The sequence below is a fragment of the Eleginops maclovinus genome, chromosome 11, assembly GCF_036324505.1.
Source record: "Eleginops maclovinus isolate JMC-PN-2008 ecotype Puerto Natales chromosome 11, JC_Emac_rtc_rv5, whole genome shotgun sequence".
Lineage (NCBI taxonomy): Eukaryota > Metazoa > Chordata > Actinopteri > Perciformes > Eleginopidae > Eleginops > Eleginops maclovinus.
In genome coordinates this window covers 462,426-473,208 of record NC_086359.1, presented here as the reverse complement: position 1 = coordinate 473,208, position 10,783 = coordinate 462,426, and the positions used below count along the sequence as shown (strand labels likewise).

Here is a 10,783-nt window from a genome sequence, read left to right as displayed (position 1 = left end):
CAGAGATAAACACAGTCCAGATAAACACAGTCCAGATAAACAGAGATAAACAGAGTCCAGATAAACAGAGATAAACAGAGTCCAGATAAACAGAGATAAACAGAGTCCAGATAAACAGAGATAAACAGAGTCCAGATAAACAGAGATAAATACAGTCCAGATCAACAGAGATAAACACAGTCCAGATAAACACAGTCCAGATAAACAGAGATAAACAGAGTCCAGATAAACAGAGATAAACAGAGTCCAGATAAACAGAGATAAACAGAGTCCAGATAAACAGAGATAAACACAGTCCAGATAAACAGAGATAAACACAGTCCAGATAAACAGAGATAAACACAGTCCAGATAAACAGAGATAAACACAGTCCAGATAAACACAGTCCAGATAAACAGAGATAAACACAGTCCAGATCAACAGAGATAAACACAGTCCAGATAAACACAGTCCAGATAAACAGAGATAAACAGAGTCCAGATAAACAGAGATAAACAGAGTCCAGATAAACAGAGATAAATACAGTCCAGATCAACAGAGATAAACACAGTCCAGATAAACAGAGATAAACACAGTCCAGATAAACAGAGATAAACACAGTCCAGATAAACACAGTCCAGATAAACACAGTCCAGATAAACAGAGATAAACACAGTCCAGATAAACAGAGATAAACACAGTCCAGATAAACAGAGTCCAGATAAACAGAGTCCAGATAACAGATAAACACAGTCCAGATCAACAGAGATAAACACAGTCCAGATAAACACAGTCCAGATAAACACAGTCCAGATCAACAGAGATAAACACAGTCCAGAGCAGGATGTAAAACAGTGTTTGCACAGCGGGGACTGCTGCTGAGGCTAGGTAACTAGTTAGCTGGTTAGACGAATCAATGGCAGGTGATTCTGGTCAGAAATGAAACCTCTGATCTCCTGACAGTCAGAGGGCTTCCTCTGGGTTAAAGTCAAAGGGTTTTACATAGGGGATTAAAAAGCCTTTCCTTCATGTGTCAGTGCCGTAACGCTCTCAGTCAGAGGTTCATTCCCTCACGTTCACTCTCTGGCATCAGGCTTGGTCGGTTTGTCACAAATACAGTAAAACCTCCAGGGAATAAAAAGGAAATCAACTAAATATTAAGGAATGGATTAAATGTGATTTACTTCCGGCTCAAACTGGATTTCCTGTTGAGTGCACATGTTATTTATGGCGTCACACACACCGTGAGAGAAGATGTTCTGATTGGTTTAAATAACCTCCGTCAATCATGAACATGTGAAGCTGCAGCTCAAAGACAGAGGCTAATCAACACTGAGTGTTCTGCAGTCTCAATGGACTTAGTTTAAATGTGTGTGTGTGTGTGTGTGTGTGTGTGTGTGTGTGTGTGTGTGTGTGTGTGTGTGTGTGTGTGTGTGTGTGTGTGTGTGTGTGTGTGTGTGTGTGTGTGTGTGGGTGTGGGTGTGGGTGTGTGTGTGGGTGAGTGTGTGTGTGTGTGTTTACCCATCACATCATCATTGATGTGTGTGTGACAGTAAACAGGCGGCACACTCTGTCAGATCAGCTGATCAATGAAGACTCTGATAGTGTGTTTCTACACAGCCTGAGAAGTGTGTGTGTGTGTGTGTATGTGTGTGTGTGTGTGTGTGTGTGTGTGTGTGTGTGTGTGTGTGTGTGTGTGTGTGTGTGTGTGTGTGTGTGTGTGTGTGTGTGTGTGTGTGTGTGTGTGTGTGTGTGTGAGAGAGAGATAAATGAATGAAGTTATAAATAGTGTAAGTGTGTCACTTGTTTACACACCACGCAGCCTCAGGACACACACACACACACACACACACACACACACACACACACACACACACACACACACACACACACACACACACACACACACACACACTCAGCAGTACACACTCAGCAGTACACACTCAGCAGTACACACTCGGCAGTACACTCAGCAGTACACACTCAGCAGTACACTCAGCAGTACACTCGGCAGTACACACTCAGCAGTACACACTCAGCAGTACACTCAGCAGTACACTCAGCAGTACACTCAGCAGTACACTCAGCAGTACACACTCAGCAGTACACTCAGCAGTACACACACTCAGCAGTACACTCTCAGCAGTACACTCAGCAGTACACTCAGCAGTACACTCAGCAGTACACTCAGCAGTACACACTCAGCAGTACACTCAGCAGTACACACACTCAGCAGTACACACTCAGCAGTACACTCAGCAGTACACACTCAGCAGTACACCTCAGCAGTACACACACTCAGCAGTACACTCTCAGCAGTACACTCAGCAGTACAACACTCAGCAGTACACTCAGCAGTACACTCAGCAGTACACACTCAGCAGTACACTCAGCAGTACACCAGCAGTACACACTCAGCAGTACACTCAGCAGTACACTCAGCAGTACACTCAGCAGTACACTCAGCAGTACACTCAGCAGTACACACTCAGCAGTACACTCAGCAGTACACACACTCAGCAGTACACACAACACTCAGCAGTACACTCAGCAGTACACTCTAGCAGTACACACTCAGCAGTACACACTCAGCAGTACACACTCAGCAGTACTCAGCAGTACACTCAGCAGTACACTCAGCAGTACACTCAGCAGTACACACTCAGCAGTACACTCAGCAGTACACTCACAGTACACTCAGTACACTCAGCAGTACACACTCAGCAGTACACTCAGCAGTACACTCAGCAGTACACTCAGACACACTCAGCAGTACACTCGGCAGTACACACTCAGCAGTACACACTCAGCAGTACACTCAGCGTACACACACTCAGCAGTACACACACTCAGCAGTACACTCAGCAGTACACACTCAGCAGTACACTCAGCAGTACACACACTCAGCAGTACACACACTCAGCAGTACACTCAGCAGTACACTCAGCAGTACACTCAGCAGTACACACACTCAGCAGTACACACTCAGCAGTACACTTAGCAGTACACACACTCAGCAGTACACACTCAGCAGTACACACTCAGCAGTACACTCGGCAGTACACACACTCAGCAGTACACACTCAGCAGTACACTCAGCAGTACACACTCAGCAGTACACTCAGCAGTACACACTCAGCAGTACACTCGGCAGTACACACACTCAGCAGTACACACTCAGCAGTACACTCAGCAGTACACACACTCAGCAGTACACTCAGCAGTACACACTCAGCAGTACACTCAGCAGTACACACACTCAGCAGTACACACTCGGCAGTACACTCAGACCCTGAACTGAGACCCTGAACTGAGACCCTGAACTGAGACCCTGAACTGAGACCCTGAACTGAGACCCTGAACTGAGACCCTGAACTGAGACCCTGAACTGAGACTCATTTTTACTCAGAACTTAAATTCAGGATTCTGTCTTAGAACCCCCCCCCCCCCCCCCTTGAAACTCTACACCAGCACACACACATCGCAACGTAGTGCTCAGACAAACCTCACACACACCTCAGAGACAAACCACAGTTACTCAGGTCTCTGGAGGCCGGGGGCCAAACCGAACGAGGGGCCCCTGTTAAAGAGGAACACCTGGACTACAGGAACCTGAAGAACCTGCGAGGAACACGAGACCAGCTTCCTTCAGGGATGAGAAAAACACACCTGTTCTGTCAAATCTGAAGTCTTCACGCCTCTGTAAATCAGGAGCATTAATGTCCCCCGACTGAACCTGCAGGGTGTGATAAGTTGAATGTTAGCCCTCCTGAAGTTTAGTCTCAACTACAAACATTTCATAATTATCTACAGTGGGGCAAACAAGTATTTAGTCAGCCACCAATTGTGCAAGTTCTCCCATTTAAAAAGATGAGAGGCCTGTAATTTTCATCATAGGTACACTTCAACTATGAGAGACAGAATGAGAAACAATCCAGGAAATCACATTGTAGGATTTTAATGAATTCATTATAAATTCCTCGGTAAAATAAGTATTGGGTCACCTACAAACAAGCAAGATGTCTGGCTCTCACAGACCTGTAACTTCTTCTTTAAGAGGCTCCTCTGTCCTCCACTCGTTACCTGTATTAATGGCACCTTTTTGAAGTCGTTATCAGTATAAAAGACACCTGTCCACAACCTCAAACAGTCATACTCCAAACTCCACTATGGCCAAGACCAAAGAGCTGTCAAAGGAGACCAGAGACAAAATTGTAGACCTGCACCAGGCTGGGAAAACTGAATGTGCAATAGGTAAGCAGCTTGGTGTGAAGAAATCAACTGTGGGAGCAATTATTAGAAAATGGAAGACATACAAGACCACTGCTAATCTCCCTCGATCTGGGGCTCCACGCAAGATCTCACCCCGTGGGGTCAAAATGATCACAAGAACGGTGAGCAAAAATCCCAGAACCACACGGGGGGACCTAGTGAATGACCTGCAGAGAGCTGGGACCAAAGTAACAGAGGCTACCATCAGTAACACACTACGCCGCCAGGGACTTCAATCCTGCAGTTCCAGACGTGTCCCCCTGCTTAAGCCAGTACATGTCCAGGCCCGTCTGAAGTTTGCTAGAGGGCATTTGGATGATCCAGAAGAGGATTGGGAGAATGTCATATGGTCAGATGAAACCAAAATAGAACTTTTTGGTAAAAACTCAACTCGTCGTGTTTGGAGGAGAAAGAATGCAGAGTTGCATCCAAAGAACACCATACCTACTGTGAAGCATGGGGGTGGAAACATCATGCTTTGGGGCTGTTCTTCTGCAAAGGGACCAGGACGACTGATCCGTGTAAAGGAAAGAATGAATGGGGCCATGTATCGTGAGGTTTTGAGTGAAAACCTCCTTCCATCAGCAAGGGCACTGAAGATGAAGCGTGGGGTCTTTCAGCATGACAATGATCCCTAACACACCGCCAGGGCAACGAAGGAGTGGCTTCGTAAGAAGCATTTCAAGGTCCTGGAGTGGCCTAGCCAGTCTCCAGATCTCAACCCCATAGAAAATCTTTGGAGGGAGTTGAAAGTCCGTGTTGCCCAGTGACAGCCCCAACACATCCCTGCTTTAGAGGAGATCTGCATGGAGGAATGGGCCAAAATACCAGCAAGTGTGGAAACCTTGTGAAGACTTACAGAAAACCTTTGACCTCTGTCATTGCCAACAAAGGGTATACAACAAAGTATTGAGATGAACTTTTGTTATTGACCAAATACTTATTTTCCACAATCATTTGAAATAAATTCTTTAAAATCCTACAATGTGATTTCCTGGATTGTTTTTTCCCATTCTGTCTCTCATAGTTGAAGTGTACCTATGATGAAATTACAGGCCTCATCTTTTGAAATGGGAGAACTTGCACAGTTGGTGGCTGACTAAATACTTTTTTGCCCCACTGTATTTAAATGATGCACCGCTGCCCCGGGGGGCTGATTCAATCACAGGATTACATAAATCTACAGTTTTATTTAAAGCATTAATTATTACATGTTGGGTTCGATTCCATAACTTTTTATTATTCAGGTTTTAACTAAATACATTTCATCCAGTAATTACTTCTTAACTTCCAGCTTCATAAACTCAAGGATGTTTTCAGGTGAAAGAAAAGACACAGCTTCAGTTCACATTCATTTTATTAAAAAACAGAGTGAATTAAAACAGAAACACCAAATCCAAATCAGTTTTAGAAAATAAAAGCTTCCTGCTGACGATGGAACGTCACGTTATCATGTCACTCACATGTGATCTGCAGGGAGAGCAGGACGCCACTGCTACTGACATACAGAGCCGAGGGAAGGGAGGAACATTCAGAGGAGCTGTGAAACACACTTCAACAATAATGGAATTTTATATGTTGAGCTTAAACAGGGAATTTACAAGAAAAAAAATCTCCCAAAAATTCTTGAACATTCTCATAAATAAAAGGAAAATATTCTGAGATTAAAATCAAAACGCTATTGAAGAAAAACGTGTTTAATACACTTTATTTCCCATTGTCAAATCCATAACGTTTTTAAAGCTAAATTTCAACTTTAAAATCTCAGGAAAAGTTTGTGATTTAAGAAAATCTGAATATTAATCCCTTTAACAAATCCCTACATTTACTGGAATCCACAGGGACGCCAGTGGGACGCCAGTGGGACGCCAGTGGGACGCCAGTGGGACGCCAGTGGGAACAGATGTGTTTATTTACACCTTGTAAAGGAATAAACGGTCAGGGTTAGCCTAGCTTAGCACAATGACTGGAAGTGGATAGAAACTGCTAGCCGACAAGACATACACTGATTATCTGTATGGAAACGTAGAGCTCTGTGTGTGTGTGTGTGTGTGTGTGTGTGTGTGTGTGTGTGTGTGTGTGTGTGTGTGTGTGTGTGTGTGTGTGTGTGTGTGTGTGTGTGTGTGTGTGTGTGTGTGTGTTCACAGGGGTTTGGGCAGACTGTTGACTTCCTGTTCGCACTCATCATACGCCTCCTGGTAATCCTCGTGAGGTTTGATCAGGATGACGCAGGTTGGACGCTTGGAGCCGGCCGACGAGCCGAGGTCCTGAAACACGTTAGTGAAAAAATACATATAAATAAATAGAGTCAGCTTTCTGAAAAACTGCTGAGTCACTGTTGAGGCTGATGCAGAAATATCAGACTTTCAGAATAAAGTGCAGATATCTTCAGAATAAAGTGCAGATATTTTCAGAATAAAGTGCAGATATCTTCAGAATAAAGTGCAGATATTTTCAGAATAAAGTGCAGATATCTTCAGAATAAAGTGCAGATATCTTCAGAATAAAGTGCAGATATTTTCAGAATAAAGTGCAGATATCTTCAGAATAAAGTGCAGATATTTTCAGAATAAAGTGCAGATATCTTCAGAATAAAGTGCAGATATCTTTCAGAATAAAGTGCAGATATCTTCAGAATAAAGTGCAGATATCTTCAGAATAAAGTGCAGATATCTTCAGAATAAAGTGCAGATATCTTCAGAATAAAGTGCAGATATCTTCAGAATAAAGTGCAGATATCTTCAGAATAAAGTGCAGATATCTTCAGAATAAAGTGCAGATATTTTCAGAATAAAGTGCAGATATCTTCAGAATAAAGTGCAGATATTTTCAGAATAAAGTGCAGATATCTTCAGAATAAAGTGCAGATATCTTCAGAATAAAGTGCAGATATTTTCAGAATAAAGTGCAGATATCTTCAGAATAAAGTGCAGATACCTTCAGAATAAAGTGCAGATATCTTCAGAATAAAGTGCAGATAACGTTTTTACAGTAGAAATTAAGCATTTGCTAAACTCTTCATGACTGATCAGCTGACATGGTGTTTTTATTCTGAAGGGTTGATGAGGTGCACTACAGATACTAGGAGCAGGAAACAGTTTAGAGTTATCTAATGTTGATAATAGAAGAGCCTCAGACTCTACGGGGCCTCACACTCACCCCTTTGGACGGGATGTAGGCGTACGGCAGGTTCCGGTCCTCACACATGACGGGCAGGTGGCAGTACACATCGATGGGCAGCGTGTCGCCGGCCAGAACCACGATACTGCAACAGGAAGTACACAATAGTAAGGACAGACCGAGGACACACTGATGACAGACCGAGGACAGGCCGAGGACACACGGAGGACAGGACTGACCCTTTCTCTCCCTTGTTGATGAACTTCTGGACCTCCTTCACCCCCCGCCGGATGTTCTTCACTTTGACCGCTGGGGGATAAAAACACGTCAGACACTGAACCAAACTTCAGAGTGAAAGGATAATATTTTCAGAATAAAGTACAAACAGATTTTAACATGAACCTCAGTCTTTCTGAAGCTTTAACACCGACTGAACATCTGTAAGGCCTGCAGGAAGCACACCGTTTCTGATTGCATACTAAACACACATCTAAATGAATCAGAGCCTGTCTGTAGTCTCCGTCTGTAGTTCTGTAACCTGGTTCTGCAGGAGTCTACTAAACCCGCTGAGAATGAATCAGTGAACATATGGACCGTTTCTGTATTAATGACACAGACTAACATTTGCAAAGGCTGCAGGAACTCGAAAGTCTTTGTTTAAACCCAGTTTGGAGTTACTATAAACACCTGAAACTAAAGAGAAAACATTTGCAGAAACATGATTTACATCTTGACAAACACCACAAATCTGAGGAATCAAATATGCTTTAATATTCCCACTGCTCCCAGAACACGAGGCGGAACCCGAGCAAACATCCCATTAACAAGTTCCTGACGACACAGAAGAGCAGGAAATAAACCATCATCATCATCACCTTTATCTTCACATGTTGTATGCCGAATTAATCAGCAGAGTATACTGATTTGTAGAAGGTACAATAAAGAAATATAGCATGTTATTAAAGTGTCCAGCTATGTAGAAACGTTTTAAAGTCATCCCTTTTCTAACGCTTCCCCTGCAGGAACTCAACAGAAGCAGCAGCCAGCTCCCCTCAGGTTTCAGTACAGATTACAGGGTCTTTTCCACCTGTGTTTCAGGTGTGTTTCCATCTGTTTCCTCACCCTTTTTGACGCACTTGTAGAGTTTCTTGCTGAGCTTCCTGGAGGCCAGCGGCTGGCAGATCGGGTTCAGATTCACCTTCTGCTCCGGGGTGGATTTCTCGGGGGTCTCCTCGACCTCCGCAGGAAGCTTCTCCTTCTTCACCTTCGTCATTTCGAACTGAAGTCTGTTGGTTTATTATCTTAGACTATTAATAAAGAACTGCTCTGCTCACAACACGCTGACCCAGAACACACGTGTAGAGTTTCTACTTCTGCTGCTCTTTTGTCTGCAGAGAGCCCCCCAGCGCCCCCAGCGCACCGGAACAGAACGACAAGGGGAGATTTCAAAATAAAAGCACCAGGCTTTACAGTACTGTCTTATTTCTCAGTTCTTTGTTTTATTTTCCCTTCATTTCTTGTTTGACTGTTGTACCTTTCACTCCCCAAATGTTAAGATCCTGATACATCCTAATGTCAGTGACTTTTTCAGCTTAAGGGTCATTCCAGAATTGGAAGACATTTCCTCTCCCACCTGTAAAATGATGAATAATCCATGCCCAAAATGCTAAAACATGCACTTGTGTTAAATATACTTGTCCTTAGACAAAATGTAAAATCAGTGTTATTTTAAATATCAATAGCTCTAAAATGGCATTTTCTCTTGTCCCACTTCTTGGCTGAAAGGAAGCAATCTGAATAATAAACAAGAGTAGATAAATAAGTAACTACACATTAAATGTAACTAAATATATTAAAGAACACGTGTGTGATATCTGCAGACTACAGGCGGAGATTTCAAAATAAAAGCACCGGGCTGCAGATTGTATAGCAGTGTTTTATGTCACTCTCTATCTCCCCAACTAAATTATACTATTTATTCCTGATAAATATCAATAATAAGACATTTCAGGAATAAATATCCAGGTTATTTTTTTCAAACATTTACGCCGTAGTTTATAATTTTAAAAAATGACAAAAATACTAAAAAACAATTATGAATTACAAAATCTAAAAAGTACACAACGAAAACAAGATAAATATAAAATACACACATTTGAGATAAAATATATCTAAATCAGATAGCAACACACATAATTGAAGTATTGGTTATTAGTAAACTAGCCAATCACTGTACAGCGTTTACAGTGATGTCATAAGCGGCCGATGAGGTCACCCAAAAGACACGTTTGATAGGAAACAAAATACAATTAAAGAAGATAATTCATACAAGAACACACAATTAGAAGTCACATTATTAGTGAAGCAACCAATGACAGCGCAGCTCTCACAGTGATGTCACAGCGATGGGCGATGACATCATCAGCGGCTGATGAGGTCACCCAGCCCGGTCGGCAGCTTCCGGTCCGTCACCTCTCGAGACATCTGACACCAAACACAGGGGACGCAGAAGGTGGAGCAGAGGCAGTCCCTGCACATGGTTCCCTGAACGCACCACAGAGCAGACAGTTCATCTAATAAACTCTAAATAATAAAAATAAGACAAGACCAAACGCCTTTAGCTCAGCGGTGGTGTGTAAATATCAGAAAGGTCTGTTTGACTCAGAGATTCTAATCCAAAATCACGTGCAGGAATCCCGTTGGACCAGGGGGATGCTGCCTCCAGGGACCAACGCAGAAACATCCTCCAGCTGTCTACGGAGGAGCGATGGAGAGAAATAAAGAGGAGTCTTTTTGTCCTCACCCTGATGCCGTAGCGCTGCCTCACGTGGACCCGCATGGAGAAGGTGATTGGTCGGATGCAGCCGCAGACGTCCAGCAGGGGGAGACAGAGACACTGACCCAGCTGCTGGGAGAGTCTGCAGGCCGAGCAGGGGCAGCACCAGAACCACCGGCAGCCTGGAAACACATCAGAGTTAATACTTACAACAATTACAATGATCAAGATGTAAATGATACAAATAATCAACAAGTAAATAAATACAAATAACAATAATACTAACAACAACAACAAAAATAATAATAACAATAATACCAACAACAACAAAACAAGAATAACAGTAATAGTATTTACACTCTCTCATGTCCTGGCAGCAGTCACACACTCCGGTCGCCCACTCAGCTGCGTCGTCTACTCCGGGCTGTCGGACCACGATCATCCTGCAGATCTGACCCTGAAACCCAGTCAGACCCCAGACTACAGGACTCTAGTCCAGATATAAACTGACTAGTATCAGAGCACTCAGATCCAGGAGCCACAGTGAAGCTGAAACACATCAAACCACAGAAGAAGAAGAGCTCACCTGAGGGACGCAGGTTTCTGAAGAACCGGTCCAACCTGCACCACCACTTC

The 10,783-nt window shown here is 43.3% G+C and overlaps 2 protein-coding genes across 3 annotated transcripts; both read right to left on the bottom strand.

Moving 5' to 3' along the window:
• Window positions 1–5,590: 5,590 nt before the first annotated feature.
• nhp2 (NHP2 ribonucleoprotein homolog (yeast)) lies at window positions 5,591–8,883 on the bottom strand. Its single transcript, XM_063895152.1, has 4 exons — window positions 8,494–8,883; window positions 7,611–7,680; window positions 7,411–7,516; window positions 5,591–6,518 (listed from the first exon to the last, which is right to left on the bottom strand). Exons 1-4 carry the CDS (start codon window positions 8,642–8,644, stop codon window positions 6,393–6,395), a joined length of 453 nt encoding a protein of 150 aa, XP_063751222.1. The 5' UTR covers window positions 8,645–8,883; the 3' UTR covers window positions 5,591–6,392.
• Window positions 8,884–9,333: 450 nt separating this feature from the next.
• Window positions 9,334–10,778, bottom strand: LOC134872053 (cornifelin homolog A-like). 2 transcript variants are annotated; one of them, XM_063895154.1, is made up of 3 exons: window positions 10,505–10,778; window positions 10,175–10,329; window positions 9,334–9,915 (listed from the first exon to the last, which is right to left on the bottom strand). In XM_063895154.1, exons 1-3 carry the CDS (start codon window positions 10,587–10,589, stop codon window positions 9,793–9,795), a joined length of 363 nt encoding a protein of 120 aa, XP_063751224.1. In that variant the 5' UTR covers window positions 10,590–10,778; the 3' UTR covers window positions 9,334–9,792. The 2 variants fall into 2 exon arrangements, with proteins under 2 accessions (XP_063751224.1, XP_063751223.1); XM_063895153.1 differs by having other exon boundaries at window positions 9,334–10,329.
• Window positions 10,779–10,783: the final 5 nt, after the last annotated feature.

Bases quoted from the DNA above. Each gene is read 5' to 3' on its own strand.
- nhp2 (XM_063895152.1), bottom strand. From the start codon at position 8,644: ATGACGAAGGTGAAGAAGGAGAAGCTTCCTGCGGAGGTCGAGGAGACC. The intron at 7,681-8,493 runs GTGAGGAAACAG...TTTATCCCCCAG, and splicing joins CTACAAGTGCGTCAAAAAGG to CGGTCAAAGTGAAGAACATC. The intron at 7,517-7,610 runs GTCAGTCCTGTC...TTCCTGTTGCAG, and splicing joins ATCAACAAGGGAGAGAAAGG to TATCGTGGTTCTGGCCGGCG.
- LOC134872053 (XM_063895153.1), bottom strand. From the start codon at position 10,589: ATGATCGTGGTCCGACAGCCCGGAGTAGACGACGCAGCTGAGTGGGCG. The intron at 10,330-10,504 runs GTAAATACTATT...ATGTGTTTCCAG, and splicing joins CTGCCAGGACATGAGAGAGT to GCTGCCGGTGGTTCTGGTGC.